Source organism: Notamacropus eugenii, chromosome 5 (assembly GCF_028372415.1).
Source record: "Notamacropus eugenii isolate mMacEug1 chromosome 5, mMacEug1.pri_v2, whole genome shotgun sequence".
Lineage (NCBI taxonomy): Eukaryota > Metazoa > Chordata > Mammalia > Diprotodontia > Macropodidae > Notamacropus > Notamacropus eugenii.
In genome coordinates this window covers 191,756,929-191,776,758 of record NC_092876.1, presented here as the reverse complement: position 1 = coordinate 191,776,758, position 19,830 = coordinate 191,756,929, and the positions used below count along the sequence as shown (strand labels likewise).

Below are 19,830 nucleotides of genomic sequence, written 5' to 3'. Positions count from 1 at the left end.
GGAATAACTTTAGAAGTGAAGGTACTTGCAGCCAGGGGGAACCAGAAAGACCCCTTGCAGAAGGTAACATTAGAGCTGAGTCTTTGAGAAAGCCACGGTTTCTAGGAGGTGAGGAGGGAGGACATTCCCAGCCTGGAGGACAGCTATTGAAAAGGGACAGAGAGGGTAGATAGGGTGTCACGTCGGAGCTAGAGTACATCAGGATAACTGGACCTTAGTTCATGGTTTCCAGGCCATGCTTTTCTCAGAGCCACTCTAGATGGTCAGTTCCATTTGGGTATGGTCCCACGTGAGATCAAGATCTAGTTTGGAGAAGTTCTGGGAAGTTTAACATGTTTTTGTCTGGAGGGGTTGGGTGTGTGGATGGGAAGTGGAGCTAGCTCTCATCTGGAGGAGAACCCAGAATGTCAGATATTGTTCTGTCTCTTACTTAGGTTTGGCCGTATGAAAGAATTTGTGAACTGATTTGGGGGTCACCTCAGGACAAGACATTCTGAGACTGCTCCCTACTGGAATCCCTTCTCCAAATCTCTCTAAGATTTTCCTCATTTAATTCCAAGCACCCCAAAGGTGAAAATTTTGTTTGTTGTTTACTCTAAGGGGTACTTTAAGGGGTCACAAGACTCCTGGAGGCACTGAGAGACTTCTGACAGCCTGTCCTGGAACCTCAAAGCAGAAGGAGTCAGATAGTAAGTATCAGAATATACTCACTGACGTCCCCCAGCTTTGTTACCCACTTCTCAGCACCACACCTTAGCCTTTAAGCTCCTCGGTAGAAAAATGAAACTGAGAGGATGGGAGAGAGGACCTGTTTCTTCTTCCTTGTCTTTAACATTCTGCTAAGGGTTAAAGTTTGCCCACTGGCCTTTCTGGTAAACTCCCTGTCTTTGAGGTAAATTCAGCCCTCTCCAGCTAACAGTCTTAATAAACAGCAGCCACAGTCAATGATTCATCCTAATCTTTGCCTGGAGCACAGGTGATACAAGAGGCTCCCTCTGGGGTGCTAATGACAAATGGAGCCAGTGAAATGGCAGCTTCTGCCATTCCCTCCTGGGTGAGCTCTCTCCCCTCCCTTCGCTACTGCTTTTGCCTCAAGATTGTACCTAATTTCCTTCTCAAACGTCTCTTTTTTCTAATGTCACCATGGCTGCTGATGGCACCACTATACACTCTCTCCTTGGACTCTCTTTCTTGCTTTCCATATCCATTCAGTTACCAAAACCCTGTCAATTTCACCTTGGAAATCTCTCACCTCCCTCAGTCAGTCAATCAACAAACAATTATGTCTTATTACTTTTATTATTATTATTTATTGTTACTGTTCAGTTGTTTTTTAGTCATGTCTGACTCTGTGACCCCATTTGGGGTTTTCTTGGCAAAAGTACTGAGGTGGTTCACCATTTCTTTTTCCAGTCATTTTACAGATAAGTAAACTGAGACAAACAGGGTGAAGTGATTTGCTCAGGGTCACACAGCTAGTAAGTGTCTCGGGCTGAATTCCTAACTCCAGGCTTGGTGCTCTATCCACTTTGCCACTCAGCTGACCTATCTTAGGTCATAATTCTAGCTTAATTTGTCTTTCCATTTTCCAAGCTCATTACGAGCTCTCCTCCCTCAGTGCATTTCCTCATCCTGTTCCTTGTGTCTAAAATGTCACACTCTTCCTGTCTCCCTCCCTGCTTCTTTGTTTATTAAGCTTTTGTTCATCCTTTAAAATGTGTCTTCTTGAAGTCTTCTTCGCCTCTCCCGGTCAGTATTGGCATCCTATTGTAATTTAAAAAAACAAACAAACTTCTAATGTGATATTATGTATTCAAGTCATTTGTTTTGTTGTCAATTAAGTGCAATATAATTAAAGCCAGTTAAATTAAAACATATTTAAATATTTATATTTAATTATTTAATAAATATTTAAATAAAACACAAATTTTTAATAAATGCTACTATGTGTAAGACCCTGTGCCAGGTTATGGGAATGCAAAGACAGAAAGCAAATACGTCTGACCTTCTCTGTCCTCATCTCTGCCTCTTGGCTTCCCTTGGCTTCCTTCAAGACTCCACTCAAACCCCACCTTCCACAGGAGTCCTTACCCGGGCTCCCTGCTGCTAATGCCTTTCCTCCTTCCATCGTACACTTTATCAATTTTATATGTACCCAGTTATTTATATGTTGTCTCCATTAGAATATAAGCTTGCCAAGGTCAGGAATCATGTTTTAGCCTTTCTTTTTATCCCCAGCTCTTAGTATAATGCATGGCATGAACTAAGTGCTTAGTAAATGCTTGTTAACTGATTGAAGGAGAGTGAAGACAGTAGGATCTGAAGTCTAGACCTGGAAGGAGCCTAAGAGGCCATTTAATCCAAGCCCTTCCTTTTACAGATAAACAACAATAACAACAACAATTTAGTACTAGTACTACTACTACAAAGTGAAGCCCATGGAGGTAAAATGACTCGTCTACACTTACACAGATAGTAAACATCAGAAATGAGATTGAAAGTCATACATATGAACATCTCAGTGCTCCCTGAAGGGAATCACCTAATACTCCCCGACTCTTTTTTGGACCAGATTCTTCTTCTGCTGGCTACTATGAATGATCACCATCATTGGTGGAGGTCAATACACAATGGTCAGTAATCCCAATTAGGTTAGGATTCTCTTCAATCTCTTTGGATTGTTTTTCTTCTTAAAGCTTTTATTTCATTAAAAAAAAAAATAAACAAATTTCAGAACTGTTTGAATGACCTGACCCAAAGATTAGCCATTAAATTAATGCGATCCTGAAAGAGGAGTCTCTGACAGAGTATCCCGCAAATGTGATCTTGTTCCTGTGCTGTTCAACAATGTTATCAATTCAAAGGAATGTCATGGTTATCATAAAACTGGCAAGGTGAAGTCATGGTTGACACAAAGCTGGAAAGGGGAAGCAATTTGCTGTATGACAAGATGAGTATATGCAAAGACCTAAACAGGTGAGACTAGCAGTTTGGACTATTATAGGAAACCTTAATAGGAATAAATGCAAGGTCCTATGTTTGGGTCCAAAAAATCAGCCACACAGGTACATGATACAGGACAGTGTTCAGTGATCAGCAGAGGACTTTATATTTTATCTTAGAGACAACAGGCAAGCCAATGGAATTTATTGAGGAGAGTGATATTATCAGATCTACTCTCAAGATAGATCTTTCTGGCAGCTAAGGGGAATCTAGACTGGAGCAGGCAGAGATGTGAGTCAGGAAGACCAATTATGGGACTAAGCATTGTAAAACTTACTCCAGGTAAGAGGGGATGAAATTCTGAACCAAGATGATGACTCTGTGAGTATAGAGAAGTGGGCTGGATTCAAAAAATGTTGAGGAGGTAGAAATAGCAAGCTCTGGCAACTGATTGGATAAGTGGGATGAAGAAGAATGAGGAGTTAAGAATAAAGCATAGCTGGAACATGGGAGATGAAGGATGGTGATGACTAACAGAAATGAGGAAGTTAGAAGGGGGTAAATTTTGGGAGGAAAGATGAGGTCTCTTTTGGCCATGTTGTATTTGAGATGTTTATAGGTCAGGAATATATCTTACATAAACTTTCTATCTCATTGTACATCTAGTACATTGCTCTGTTGTAGCAAGCATTTAATAAATGCTGGTTGGATAAATGATTTATTTTAAATTTTTTTTTGTTTTTACATTAGTCATGATGTAAAGAAGAATTAGAAGTAATGGGAGGAACCACAAGAAAGAAGAAACAAAACAACGAAAGACAAGGAGAGCAAACAGTTTGCTCCCATCTACATTCAGTCTCCAAAGTTCTTTCGGTGGATGTGGAGAGCATTTTGCATCATGAGTCCTTTGGAGTTGCCTTAGGTCCTTGCCTTTCTGAGAAGAGTGAAGTCTATCAAATTCAGTCATCAATTACATGACATTTAATTCCTTTTATTTTCTTTCTCGTCATATTGTTGTAATCATCATGTGGATTGTTTTCCTTCTGCTTTCTTCACTCTGCCTCAATTCGTATAAATCTTTCCTATTTCTCTGAATTCATCATAATCAACTTTTTTATGGTAAAGTCATTTTCAACTACATGCCAAATCATAATTTGTTTATCCATTCCAAAATTGATGTCATACAAAAAATGACTACTGTTTTTTCAGAGATGGTTTAATTTTTTTTTTAGAGGCAACCAAGGTTACATGATTTGCCTAGGGTCACACAATTAGTAAGCATCTGAGGTTGGATTTGAAGTCAGGTCCTCTTGACTCCAGGACTGGTGCTCTATCCTCTGCATCCCCCTCCCCAAATAACTACTTTTAAGGAGACCAATGCTTATTGCAAATTACAATGAGGACAGGGGTTACTAATTGCCTCAGTGCCTATATGTCATACAGGGGATACTAGTTAAGTCTTTGTTGAATGAATGAATGAATGGATTTGTATATGTACATTCTAATATGTTTATTTTAAAAAGTTTCATTATTTTATACACAGCCCTGAGGAGTCAATGAGAGGGTCTGTTTTTGAGAGATAGTTTTATCTCAATAGCCTGAAGACAGCCCAGGACCTGGGCATTTTCCGAATCATTTTCCTTCCTGTTCATGGCATTACACTTGACTGTGTGCAGTAGAAATTAAGCAGACTCAGGCCCTGACTTTTAGCGCTAATAATAATGAGGACTGAGACACTAAGAGCTTTCATTAATTAAACAAATCCATGAAGTACTGATTCATCAAATAGCAAATATTCATTAAGTGCAGGACATTAGGCTCAGTGCTAAGGATACAGCTATAATTATGCCTCTGAGAGTCAGGGTGGTACAGTTGGGAAGCTAGAGTACTAGACCTAGAGTCAGGAGATTTGGGTTCAAATTCTACCTCAAACACCTGTTTTGTGTGTGTCACTTAAATGTGCTAATTGCTAAGGATCCAAAAGAAGTAAAAAATAGTCACGCCCCTGCAGTAGCTTACCTGTAATAGAATCTAACATATTTGTGTATAGTATTATTTCATTAATATAGTGTTATAAGCTATAATATTAATATAGAAATGTATACTATATAATAAAATTTATTATATATTATAAATGTAAAATCTTACCAACAAATCAATATATAACGTAACAAAATATAATATAACATAAAATAGTTGCTACTTCTTTTATAAGAGGCAATGAATCACTGTTGTCATCAATCAGTAAGCATTTATTAAAAATCTAAGCTTTTCAGTCAGTGTACTTGTTGCCTTTGTGATATGTATAAGACAAGAGTGAGTGCATTTAGTTGGATGGGGACCAGTGAGAAGGTCTGAGAGTAATATACTAACATGGAATTTCTGGTTGTGTTTGTTTGAAAGATATAAAGGAAGGAATGTAGACAAGATTAGAAAGGAAGGAGAAAACTGGGGGAAATTTTTTTATAGAGGACTTTGTCAAATTTACAAGAATATGAGTCATTCCCTAATTGATAAATGGTCAAAAAATATATAGACAATTTTTTGATAAAAGAATCAAAGCTATATTTCATCATATGAAAAAATGCTCTAAATCTTTTTTGATTAGGGAAATACAAGTTAAAATGATTTTGAGATATAATCTCGCACCTCTCAGATCAGCTTGAATGATAGAAGGGAAAAATGACAAATGTTGGAGGGGATGTGAAAAAATTGGAATGCTGTTGGTGGAATTGTGAACTGATCCAACCATTTTGGAGTGCAATCTGGTATTATGCTCAAAGAGTTATAAAACTGTCTATAGTCTTTGACCCAACAATACCACTGTTAGGTCTTTTCCCCAAGGTGTAATCAAGGGAAAGGGAAAAGAACCTATATTTTCTAAAGTATTTATAGCAGCTCTTTTTTTTGGTGACAAAGAACTGGAAATGATGGAGATGCCCATTGATTAGGTAATGGCTGAACATATTGTGGTATATGATTGTGAAGGAATATTATTGCACTGTAAGAAATAATGAGCTGGTTAATTTTAGAAAAATATGGAAAGAAGTATGAAATAACGAAAAGTGAAATGAGCAGAGCAAAGAGAACATTGGATACGGTAACAGCAATATTGTTCAAAGAGTAATGTGAATGACTAAGCTTTTCTGAGTATTATGAATATTTAAATCAACTACAAAGGACCTATAAAGGAAGATGGTATCCACCTCCAGAGAAAGAATTGATAATCAGAAGTATATACAGTACGGTTTTACATTGTGTAGGGGTGTGTGTGTATAATACACACACACACACACACACACACACACATCTGTGACAAATGGTAGCATTCTCTAGTACAGGGTAGGGAGGGAGGCAGGGAGGCAGTTCAGAACTTAAAATATAACAAAAAAATTTAATTAAAAAAAAGAAATATATGGAGGAAGGAGCTTGGGGGGCTGGGACTGAATGGCTAAGGAGTGAACTCCACCTGGAAGCAGCAATATCTTTGGGCAGGTTGTAAAGGAGATGCTTGGGCTGAATGGTGTCTGAGGCCCCTTCCAACTGACATTCTGTGATTCAAATGTCTTCAGAGACACTTGAGATATCAGAAAGATATGGCAAGCATTTCTGGCTAAAACATCTATCAGGCTGGCGATGTCTTCTAATATTCAGCTTTGCCTTTGTCACACATCTTGGAGTCATTTTCTGGGAAGAAGGCGTGCTGAGGCCTTGAATGAATGAGATGCTCTCTGTGAGGAAAATGTGGAACAAGTGAGGCTAAAGGAATCTTGCAGGGCCCTGGGTTATTGAAAAAAGGCCAAGTGGTCACCCAGTGACTTCAATCGGTGTAAACAGCTAATCTCCAAAATCAGAGGTCTCTTACCTCCTTTGTCCTTCAGCACGTTGATTTTCTTCAGAAGAGTCCAGATTCGGAACTCAGCTCTGCTGTCATTGGTTGTACTGATTACAGTCTCTGACAGGATACAAGCCCTGCTTTCTTGTGAAGGGGAAGGCCTGACTCAGGTCTAGCTTTGAAGTGATGTTGCTTCTATGAGCCTAGGATGCCTCAGCCAGCGGTGGGGAACCACATGTGACCCTCTAGGTCCTCAAGTGCGGCCCTTTGATTGAATCCATGCTGAACAAGTCCCTGGCTCTAATCTGTGGGGTTAAAGGCAAGAGAAGAGGGCACCAAGCCTTCCGATTTAGAAGGATGGCCAGGAGGCTGCATGTTGAAGCGGGCTGAGGGATGGTGCTTGTACCATTTGGTGGAGGGAGGACTAGCATTTATTATATACCTATTTGACTCTATGCTAGATGCTTTACAAATATTATCACATCTTATCCTCAAGTGCATACTTAGTACAGTACCAGGCATATAGTTATTCAGTTTCAGTTGCATTCAATTCTTTATGACCCCATTTGGGGTTTTCTTGGCAAAGATACTGAAACGGTTCTGTTTCCTTCTACAGCTCATTTTACAGATGAGGAAACAGACAAATAGGGTTAAGTGATTTGTCCAGGGCCACACAGCTAATAGGTATCTGAGGCCAGATTTGAACTGAGGTCTTCCTAATTCCAGGCCCAACACTCTATCCAGTGCTCCCCCTCGCTCCCCTGGCACAGAGTAAGCACTTAATAAACATTGATTGAAGTTGGTGCCATTATTATCCCCACTTTATTGAGGAAACTGACATACAGAAGTTAAATAACTTGCTTAGAGTGGCATAACTAACAAATGTCTGAGGCTGGATTTGAACTCGAATCTTCCTTACTTTAGGTCCTGTGGTTTATCTACTGTATCACAAAAACTACTACTCCTTTCTCTTTCCCTTCCCTTCCCTTCCCTTCCCTTCCCTTCCCTTCCCTTCCCTTCCCTTCCCTTCCCTTCCCTTCCCTTCCCTTCCCTTCCCTTCCCTTCCCTTCCCTTCCCTTCCTTTCCCTTCCCTTCCCTTCCTTTCCCTCAAACCTTAAAACTAATGCACTTTGAAGCTCATACATTGGAGGATACCAGGTCCATGCCTAAGGACTGGCTTCTGGACCCTCCTGATTTAATACTGATTATCAGTAGTAACTGTTGCTGTTTCCCTCCCAGAATGATGTCATTTTTTTCTATGCTGCACTAAAGGGGTCATTCCCTGGCTACTTCTTAAAGAGGCTTATTCACTGAATGGCTGTTACCTCACCCTAAGTGAGTTGCTGAATAGACCTTGGACTAAAGGGGCCAAGGTCTCTTATTTGCATCCTGGGTCATCTCCAGTCATCCTGAGGAATATCAGGTCACCGGATTCAGAGGCTCTGGAGGAGAAGTGAGGCTGGTGACCTGCACAGGCCTCCTTCACTCAAAACAAAGTCACGTGCAAGTCATGTCATCATTTCTCTGATGGCATGGTCTTCTTCAGCAATGAAGGATGAACACAACAGCTTCATATAATCCTAAAGTTGGATTGGACTCTCAAGGTCATCTAATCCAAGCCTTCTCTAAGGCATCAATCCTCTCTACTACTCTACTTGTCTCTTTCTGGAGACTGTACCTATGATTTCGTCGGTATAGGGAACTCCTACTGAGGAGATTCCCTTTACCAAAGCACTGAGGGTTTAAAGGAGTTGTTCGTGGTCACTCAGCCTGCATGCGTCAGAGGCAGGGCTTAAACTCAAGTCTTCCTGATCTTGAGGCCAGCTATGCAAGACTACTTCTCAGCTGGTTTCCATTACACATTCAAAACAATCTGGAAATATAATAATTCTGCATAATTAACTTCACCCGATATGTATTTATCGTTATGTTTTCTTTAAAAGAAATCTTATTTTAAGGAAATGACCCTATTTAATGGTTACCTGGCTTTGTACCCACACAGGCACAATGGATAGAGTGGTGGACCTGGACTCAGGAAGACCTGAGTTCAAATTCAGCCTCAGACACTCACTTGTGTGACCTTAGGCAAACACTTAAACTCTGCTTGCTTCAGGCTCCTCATCTCTGAAATGGGGATAATAATGGCGCCTACCTTCTAGGGTTGTTGTAAGGATCAAATGAGATCGTAATTGTAAAATGCTTAGCACAGTTACTGGCCCATAATGAATACTATATAAATGTCACCTCTTAGCTATCATTATTATTATTTCTCTTACTAGCTTAGCCACTTATATTCTCCTTCTCTTCTGACCTGTCTTCCCACAAGATGTACAGTGATGGTCTACACTCCACCCAGGTCTTATATAAATCAGTACTTTTTACTGATTGCCATTCTCCCCATGCCTCGAATGCTCTCACTCCTTACTCTGTTTCTTAAAATCCCCAGTTTCCTTCAAAACTTAGCTCAAGCTCTGCCTTCTACATGATGCCTTCCCTGATTCATACCCCCAACCATGGAAATCCTGGAAACATCAGATTCTGTCTTGTTTTGGTCTCCCTAAAGGACTCTTTATTCCTTTGCAAGCACTCAGGCTTACAAGATATGAAAAAAAGGTTTTATTTAAACAGCAAAAACACCAAAAAAGACACATAGTGAGCCCATACAGTCAAGAAACCTCTCACATTCCCCATCAGGAAAGCTCTCAGGGACACTAAAAATTTCAACGTCCCTCTCTGTATCTATGTAGTCCAAATGACTCACAGTACCACAGTACAAAGCGTGTGTGGGGGGGGGGGGAGTGGGGGGTGTGAGGTGGAGGGTTGTATATGTTGCTCCATAGTATTTTTGGTTGTGTTGGTTATCCTTTCTCCACCCTAGCTCCTTGCAGAAGAGGCCTCATTTGAAACTCTGTCTCCTTGCCTCTTTTTCTCATGAAGGCTTGGTGTATGCAAGACAGGAATGAGGGGAAGAGAGGCACAGTTCATCTCTCTTGATCTAACCAGACCCTACTTCCAAGTCCAAGCAGCATGCTTGCTCTCCCCCTCTTTCTCTGTTAAGCTTTCAGCACCTCCATTTGACACTTGGTCTTCCAGTGGATGTCATTCCTTGAAGGGATGAGATGGATACATAGGCCTCTCACTCCCTATCTCCAGCATGTGATCTGAGGGTTCATTTGTAGTTTGTGTTCCCTCTTCTATTCAGAAGCATGTGCCCAGGAGGTAGCATAGAGGCTTACCTGTATTCATGATCACTACAAAGGAAATCATAGGTTGCTTGATTTTTGTCCTTTTTCTCAAAGAGGACTCAAATGACATCACCATGTTGGGGTCAAGGTACAATATGTCTGTTTGTGACTGATCAGACCAATATAACCTTGAAAGGCTTTACCATGGGTTGAGTACAAATAGTCCAAATGAGCACTGGGAACAGATTCTTCCTTCTGGTACAGTTTGCCCTAGATGACCCCTAAGAGGTCCTTTCCCCATCTGAGATGCAATGATTCTATGATTGGGAGCATTCCCTTTATTGTTCTGATAGTGGGGGCTATGGTTTGTGAGCTGGAGCCCCATTCCAGAATATATACACCTGATATCCAGCAGTGGTCAATCCAGAGGGTGCAACATATGAGTAAAATGCCCTGGAAACCAACATCACCAGAGCTGTTCCTGTCACCATCATGGTCTGAACCTTCAAGGAATCTAGCAGTTTGGAAACTTTAATAAAATAATCTTGTCAGAGAGAAGTCATGTGACATGATGGAATTAGAAAGTGAACCTGAGTCAGGAATCAGGAAGTCAAGTCAAGTCAAGGAGTATGTATTAAACTCCTTCTGTGTGTCAGGCACTGTGCTAAGCACGAGGGAAAACAAAGAAAAGAAAAAACAGTCCCTACCTCAGAGCTTATACTCTAATAGGGAGACAGCAGGCAAACAGCTATCTATAGGATAAATTAGAGATCATGTCAGAAGCCTGGCACTAGCATTAAAGGTGACTGAAAAAGTCTTCTTGTAGAGGAGACTTGAAGGAAGCCAGGAAAGTCAGAAAGAAGATGAAGAGGGAGAGAAATCAGTGCATTTGGGGACAATCAGTGAAACTACAGAGAGTTGGGAGATATAGTGTCACATTCAAGGAATAGCAAGGAGACCAGTGTCATTGGATTGTAGAGGACATGGAGAGAAGTAAAGTGTAAGAGCACTAGAAAGGTGAAAACGGGCCAGATTATGGAGGATCCTAGGGGGAAGAGGGACCTATTGGAGTTTATTGAATGGAGGAGTGACATGACAAGGTCAGACCTGTACTTTAGGAAGATCCCTTTAATAACTGAATGGAGAATGGACTGAAGTAGAGAGAGACTCGAGGCAGGAGACCAATCAGATGACAACAATCTACAATTGGACTGAGGAGGTACTGCATCAAGATGGTGGCAGTGTCAGAGGGAAGAAGGGGGCTTATAGGAGAGATCAGTCAGTTAATTCAACAGATATTTATTAAGTTTTTACTGTTTGCCAGGAACTATACTAAACTCTGAGAATACAAATAAAAGGAGAAAGGCAAGGAGATTACATTCTAATGAGGAAAATCAACACATAAAAGGAAGCTGACAGAGAAGAGGTCCTCAACTCAGGGGACTGATAAGGAAAGCCCTGTGTGAAGAGGAGTGGATACAAAGTTTGGTTATAGTGGGATGGGAAATTGAGATTGAAAAGTTGGGGAGTACAAGTCTTGCCTTGACCTGGGCCTTTTGATAAGTCACTTGATCTCATACAACTTTCTTACACTATGAATTGTACAACAGTGGTTGAGTTGCATTGGTGAGGGAGATTCTCTTTTGGGGAGCTCCCTCCCCCAATTAAATCATCATGAATTTTTTCCCCTTCATTTCTTCCTCTTGCTTCTATCTCCTCCCACCTTCCCCCAAATCCTTCTAGATTGAATGGTCTGGGGAGAATTGGAATCAATTTAATATCTTCAAATTCATGAAGTGGTCTCAAATACATGGCAGCATTGACTGAGGGACCCAAAGCTCCTAAACCTGAAGCGGACAGAGTGCCAAGACAGTATTTCAGAGATTTTATTTCATTTATACTGTCAACAAAGAACAGAAGCCTAAGAGGAAAATCCCTCTGCTGAGCTCTGCCTGGAGTTAACTTCAACCCCAACCCACCGTACAGAACACAGCCATTCCAGTCTTAAGTAGGGATGACTGGTTAATGCCATGAGAAAGTTTCTTAAGTTCAGAGCTCAGTGTATACACTGACTAATAATTTGATTTCTAAACAGTGGAAGCTGCTTGTGGAGACCACCCATGTTTCCACAGAAAAGCTGTTGCCTGCCTGATTGGTTCTGAAATGAAGGTTCTCTTAGCTGAATTTCATCCCTTGGCTTCTTTCCCCTGTTTCAAAAAGCAGGCCAAAATGAAATAAATGTGGATGTCAGGGGCAGTTTAAGAGATGTTATGATACAGTTTCTTCATGATCTTGAGGGGAACCGAGCTCACTAACTGTGGTCCAATTGTGGCTAAATGGGCACTATCATTGACGTACCAGCTAATGACGCTGCAAACCAAAGACCCTGTTCGTAGCATTTATAGAGCTATATAATGGTAACCTGTCACCATATACTAAATTTTACCAAGACCAACTAAGAATTAAAGACAATTTGCCTACTTAAAAGCTCATAGGTCACCACTGGGTTTCAGGATGGCAGAATGAACCACCAATGGAATTTCAAAGTGTATCTAGGTGTCATCAGTATAGAAATCCATCTATCAACAAGTGTTTCTTGAGCACCTACTTTAAGAATAACAATAATAACTGACATTTATTTACTATTTTAAAGTTTGCAGAATGCACTTACATATTTTATCCAGGCTCTGTCACTTACAACCTGTATACTTAATCTGTCTCGGCCTTAGTTTCTTCATCTATAAGAATAATGGTCCTGTGATCTCATTTAAGCCTCACATGAACTCACATGAAAATACTGCAAGTATTTTTAATTCTTGATGTTCAGATAAGGAAACAAGGCTTGGAGGGACTATTAAATGACTTGCTCATGATTTTAACTAGGCAGAGGCAGGATTGACCTAACTCTTCCTAACTCCAAGTTCATCACTTTATTTCACTATGTGCCTCCCTATGTGCCCAGCACTGTGCCAAGGGTATCCAGCGATACCCTGTAAGTACTGTCTAACACATGATTTCTACTTTCAAGGGAATTATTAGTTGGTTGGAGAAAATTAAACGTGAAATATGTGGTGTTGGCCCTAAGTAGAAGAAAGATGGTCAGTGTATGCTGGAAAGGTGGAGAGAAGACACATAATGACCTTGAAGGATGGGTAGATTTTAGAAACATGCAAACAAAGCACAAGGCACTACTGGTAGGGGAAGAATATTTGGGGGAAGAGAGGCAGACAGTAGGAACAAAGGGCATAGAGAGAGGAAATGAGTGTGTGTGTGTGTGTGTGTGTGTATGTGTGTGTGTGTGCACATATTGAGGTTGACAACCTGACTCTGCCATCCCAGAGTGATACTGTAGAAAGAGCAGTCACTATGGAGTTAGAAAACTTAGGGTTCAAATCCTGAACTTGGGAAAATTATTTGAGACCCTTTACCATCCAATCTGGTTCTGACCAACCTTCCAGTTTTATTTCCCTTTGCTTGCTGTCACATGTGCTATGCTCCAGCTCAACTCTTCTGGTTGCTTCTTGATCTCATCCTCCATGTTTCCTTCCTCGTTGCATTTGAACAAGCTCTATCATCCCCAGAATGTGGCTCTGTTGAAATCCTCTTTCTTCAAGGCGCAGATCAAGTCCATTTTTCCACTATGATGTCTCTCCTCATTCCTTCACCTTAAAGCAATTTCTCCTTTCCTATAGTTTTAGAGCTCTTCCTTTAGACCTCCTCTTTGCCCTTATTATTTTTATCTTGTTATCACACTTTTTTGTGTATATCATATAATCTCTATTATGCAGGGTACCATAAATGTGCAGTTCTAAGTTGCTAAAGCTTAAATTAAGGTTGCACTAAAATTTTTAGGTTACTCTGTATTGTAAGCATCTTGAAGGGAGGGATCATGTTTTTCACATCAGTGCCTAGATTATTAGCTGTGTGACTCTGGGTAAGTCACTCAATTTTGTTTGCCTCAGTTCCTCATCTGTAAAATAAACTGAAAAAGAAAATGGCAAACTATTACAGTATCTTCACCAAAAAAACCCTAACAACTCAAACAGGGTCACAAAGAGTCAGATGCAACTGACTTCCCCAGTGCCTAACAAGGTAATAGGTATTTAATAAATATTTTTAAGTTGATTAGAGAATACCCTTGTGAAATTGTGAATACACAGCTGAACCATAGAGAGAATACAGAATCCCACTTTAGAAGATTTGTTGACCATAAAAAAGCATTTGATATGCTAGACAAAAAAGCCATCTTAAACATTTCTACAAGGAGTCCCCAATACACATATCAAAATCATACAAGATTCTTTTAAAGACATAACAACAGAGATAATTTTGATGACCTATGATTACTGATATCCAATGAGGCATACAAGAAGAAGACATATATGCTTGCCAAAGGTGTTAGCTACTGCCATGGGGCAGATTCAGGGCATTTCCCCATAGAGAGTAAAGTCATTTAGATATTCCTGTTTTCACATGACATTGTACTGATCATATAAAACCCCAAGAAACTGCGAAGACTCCTTAAAAGATCCACAAGCACTCAAAAGTATTTGGCTTAACTATCCCTAGGAAAAACCAAATGGATGAATAGTGCCTCTTATTAAGATTATGACAAGAATTTAGATGGATAACCTATAAAGCTCACTTCCATGGACAATGAGCTGTGTTCAAAATGGAATGCAAACAGGAGTGTAAATTGGATTTTAGCTGAGAATTTGCAGAGATCTTTTAATGTCCTCAAGCTTCTCTATGAAAAAAGGTCCATATTTTTAACACAAATATTCTTCTCATGATGTTGTATGGCTACAAGTCATAATATGCTCGAATTTCTGAAGAACTAAACTTGAGGCTCACCCAAAGGGCAATGACAGTATGCCATGATGAAAGGTACAAGCCATGGCATGTTGAAAATGAAGTCATGAAGTAGTGTGAGGTAAAGGATGCCATTGATAGGACTAGATGATGAGAAAAAAGAATGAAAAGGTCATATCACAAGAAGGCATGGATGGCTCACATGCCTTGTTGATAATAATCACCTAACATCAGGAGAGCTTGAGGAAGAACCCCACGCATCACTTTGAGTGGACCCCTTGTGGCAGATTTATGGGCAAACATTCCAGGATGGCATGAACAGGATGGAGTACCCAAACTGATGAGATCACAGGTCTGTTATGGTCATGAAGAATATCCTTATTTTTCTTTATAGTATGTAGAGGGAGGAAAAAATATTGCATCCAGCTAAAAATGCATGCATGGTGAAATGTAGAGTAAAAGATTTGAACTCAATGGACTTGAGTTTCAACATTGACTCACCTTTGTAAGCCTCAGCTTCTTCATCTATAAATGAAGGGTTTGGACGACATGACCCCAAGGGTACCTTTCAATTCTAAATCTATTACCCTAAGAACTACATATCTTTCCCCTTCCAGCTTTAAATCTTATCATTCCATGAAAAGACTTCTTCATTGGACACACAAATAAGAACAATTTAAGTAGCAATTTTATTCACAAATAAAAAAAAAGCATCACACAACTATTTATACAAGAAAACTATAACTTAGAGAATATTTTTTTAAAAAGTCTCAAATGCAAAAAAAAAAAGCAATGATGCAAACTAAATTTCATTCAAGCTGACTCCCTTAAAATGTCAGTGGATGTCTTCTACTGGCACAGACCACAGTGCTTGACCTAAGCAACATAAACCATAGCAATTCAAAGTAGAAAAATCTAGTTTTAAAAAAATATGTACAATTTACATTAAGAGGGAAGGGGGAAATCCTGTGCTTTAATTCAGTAATCTCAATAGACACTTCATTCTTTGAATGAATTTCATACATAATAATGTTCAGGGGTATACTAGTAAATGTTTAACAACCAGCTCTCCAAAACAAAAAAAAAGTATGCATGACTCTCTTTTAAGTTTAATTTGCATTATCAACATATCCTCCATTGATTTATTAAGTCTAGATAGATAATCAACAAAACAATAAATCAAACCCTAAATTTTAGCATTTGCTGATTTCCAAGGTGTAAATGCTGACTCTGAAAATTTAATAATTAGCTCTTGAAAACTGGTTCAAACTGACTCCAGCATACCCCCAATCTCTTGAACTAAAATGATCACACTGACTGTAAAGTCCAACAGGCTACATGCTTTAAATTACGAATTATCTGAGTTCCTTGGCACACATATGCTGAAAGGTCAACCTGTTGACTGCTATGCAACATTCCAATAATATCTTTAGGAATCTGAAGTGTGCACTGCCTTTCTCTAAAATATTAACCAAGTTTAGAGGGTCAGCAGAACATTATCGTATACTTCTTCAGCACGTGGTAATGAAATGGCCTTGCATTTCTCTACTGATCAGAAGTGATGTTTTGAGATCCAAGGCCAAAATTTCATTTTCACATCATCAAGTATTCTTTTACAAGTGTCTGTCTTTGAAGTCAGTATGAGTTCTTCACGTGGAAAAATAATACTGAGAGTACACAAGGGTGTTTTTAAAAAGCAAACCATTCCACTACTCTTTTATCCTAACAAAAGTAGCAGAGCGTAGGGAGAAAAATATTGGATTGGGAATCAGATGACCTGCCCTCTGCTCTTGCCTATGTCACTGGTTAGCCATGCAACTAACCTTGGGACTCAGTTTCCTCAACCATAAAATAAAAAGGTTGGATCAAGATGATTCTAAAGTTCTTTCTATCTTTAAATCTCCAAGGAGATGGAAAACAATTGGAATCAATTACACGTATGTTATGAGTTAGAGTAAGTCATTCAAATGGATGCTCCTTACTATACTTTCTTGGAGACTTTCTCTTTGTTGACCTAAATGCAGTAAGACTGGCTTGTGGTGAGACTAACTACATTTTCAAAAATATTTATAAAGAATCTGTGGAAATTGTCCATGAAAAAGGTTTTCCTGAAGGTGATTTTTCATAAAGGTGTTCACATGAGTAAAATGAGCTTAGACTTTGATGAATTTCATAATATCCCCAAAGCGTAGTTGGTTTAACATGAAAACCAAGTTTCTTCTTATGACTGTGCTAATAGTGTTCCTGTTAACTTTTGATTAGCAAAGTGTCCTGCACAATAATGCATACTGGAATTTCTTTTTAGTGGTATAATGTTTTTCTTAACGCTGCAATGTACAAGATTGTTCTGATGCAAATATTTGACTTAACTGATAGTAAAGTTTATGCTTAAAAAAATTCAATTCTGTTTGCTCACGTGGTAGACATGGAAGATTGTAGACTATGAGAAACCATGTAATTTCCTTTTTCAGCTGGAAGGAAGTGAGGTAATGAGATGGGGGAAAAAAAACAAGACAAGCTAACAAAATGTACCTCAGACCTTACACTGACTGGACAGAGGTAAGGGAAGAGGACACACTACATTTTCCACTGTTATCTAACCACAGTGTACAAAAAGGGAGGGGAAAAATCTAATTGAAAAGATTTAAGGCTTTAAAAGGCATGGTGGGATAAATGAATGTCAGTTTTAAACCTTAAATATATAAAAGGACTGGAAAAAAAAGGGACAATGCTGATGAGATAAAGATCAATGTTTAAAAAGTGCAAACACGGCCAAGAGTTAACAAGAGGAATTGGTTAAAAGACACAGGGCAAACTTGATTGTGTAGGCTCTAGCAGTGAGAAGGGGAGCCCTTTTTAACTTTTCCTCAGTCACAGGAAAAGAGAAAGAACTTTAAAAACATACTAGGCACATTTCTTTTTCACCCTGACAGGGCTATTTTTTCCCCAAGCAAATCACTTCAGAGTATTCAGTGCACAAATTCAGAGGCAATAGGGGATGGAGTGAACATCTTTATGACTGTCCTATGCTCCTACAGGCAGGTAGTAATTCTGATGAGGGCAGGAAGAGGCTTTAGAACCATAACATACTGGTACTGGTCAAGACCCCCTTCTAATGTAATTACATACTGCCAGCCTTGAATACTCTTCTGGTTTTAATGTACTGCGGAGTTTTGTCAAAGGCTACTAACGAATTCTCTACTCTAATGCTGGATGAACCTGCTATGTTACAGCTTATTAAACCTTCAATACGAAAGGCACTATTTTTAATAAAAGCTCTTTATCCTAGAAATACTGTTTAACTATGATATAGATATTTCTGAGCATTGGAAGCTCAGCCTTGGAAACATGTAACAATAAAAATCTTCCTCATCAATACATACGTGTGTGTATTGTCTGTTGTACCCAAAGATGATCTACTGATGGTAAGGTGTGTGCATTGTTACTTTTTTGTTTTTTGACAGTAACGGTGATAGATGACATTGAGACATCCACTCTCTTGTGCACTCTCCATTATAACCAAGAGCATACATTTATCAGTTTCCTGGTTACTACTGGGGATGCAGTCTATGTATCTTTGTGAGATGCTGACCAACTTGGGTAGAGATCACCCTAAGCCTTTGACCTCATTAACACTTTAACCACTGGGCTAGGGAGCTTAGATTATCAAAAAAGGACGTTTGACCCAGCAGAAGAACTTACTTTTGAGTTCCTTCTACATCAAAACTAAACACTCCGATGTCTAGTATGAAACAAAATGTGGATGTCCACAAATACCTCATGTCTTCAGTCTCATGCAGCCACTTGGCGGAGCAATATAAGTCCTAACTCAATTCTGTTTCCAGTTACATGGACATAATCTCTTTAGCTTCAAGCTCAGTCCTTCAGTCTTTTCAGTCACACATGTAGCATGGAAACTGCTTGTTTGGAAGAGATACAAAATACCATGAATCTGCCTTTAGTCTTTTCTCAAGTTATGCCCTGGGGTTTCAGCTCCCAGCTGGTCTGGCTCAGACACAATTGACTGAAAGACTTGAAATATGGCCAGTTCAATTCAGCTTTGTTAGAAACCATCCAAGGTCCAGACTGAGTTCGGTTCCCCAGTGTTAGCAGAGTGGCATTAGGGTTATGTACACTTCCATTCCTGGTAGAAAAGAGTCCTTTAGGCTTCCTAAAATTGCAACAGAAGAAAAAAAAGTTTATTAAATGCAAACTAAAGGAAATGCAAGGTAGATCATAGACTCAGGAAGGGCAATTTCATTTTCAAATGTCCCTTGTGCTAAAGTTTTGTGCTGTTGTCTTTTAACCAATTCCTCTTGTTAACTTTTGGCCATGTTTGCACTTTTTAAACATTGATTTTTATCTCATCAGCATTATCCCATTTTTTCCCCAGTCCTTTTATATATTTAAGGTTTAAAGCTGACATTCATTTATCCCACCATGCCTGTATGAACAAAAGGACCGCTGCTAGTTCTCTGATGTTGGATGACATAGCTTCAAACAGTGAGCAGTATAGAAGTCTAGGAACATAGCGAACATTTTCAGAGCTACAGAAGCACATCTAATATTTGCAAACTCTATTACTTCATACACAGTGAGAGATAGGTGTGGATTTTCTCTCTCCCTCCAAACAAATGACATGAGCCATATTGCATAAATTCATAGACTCTCTAGTCTAGTTGTCTGGTCGAGGTGACAAAAACATTAATAACAAGAGCTAGTATTTACAGCGTTCAAAGATTCACAAAGTGTTTTACAAATATTATCTCATTTTATCTTCACAACAAACCTGGGAGATGGATGCTACTATTATCCCCACTTTACAAAAGAGGACACTAAAGCAGATAGAGATGAAGTGACTTGTCCAGGGTCACACAACTAAGCATCTGAGGCAGGATTTGCCCTCTGGTCTTCCTGACTACATCCAGTGCTCTAACCTTGCCTCCTTACTACTTCTACTAAGCCACCTAGGGGGTAACATTGCAAATAGATGGTACTTATCATTCCTGTTTGCTGACCCTTAAAGTATTTAGGTCGTATTGGAGGGAGGAAGGG

General features: G+C 39.4%; 1 protein-coding gene across 4 annotated transcripts in view; it reads right to left on the bottom strand.

Annotated features, from left to right (window-relative positions):
- Window positions 1-15,441: 15,441 nt before the first annotated feature.
- The window catches only part of TNFRSF19 (TNF receptor superfamily member 19), an 89,167-nt gene continuing 84,778 nt past the window's right edge, over window positions 15,442-19,830 (bottom strand). For all 4 annotated transcript variants that reach the window (XM_072611728.1, XM_072611731.1, XM_072611729.1 and 1 more), the window contains exon 10: window positions 15,442-18,946. In XM_072611728.1, the coding sequence (XP_072467829.1) occupies window positions 18,938-18,946 (9 nt within the window). In that variant the 3' untranslated portion in view covers window positions 15,442-18,937. The remainder of the gene's footprint in view (window positions 18,947-19,830) is intronic.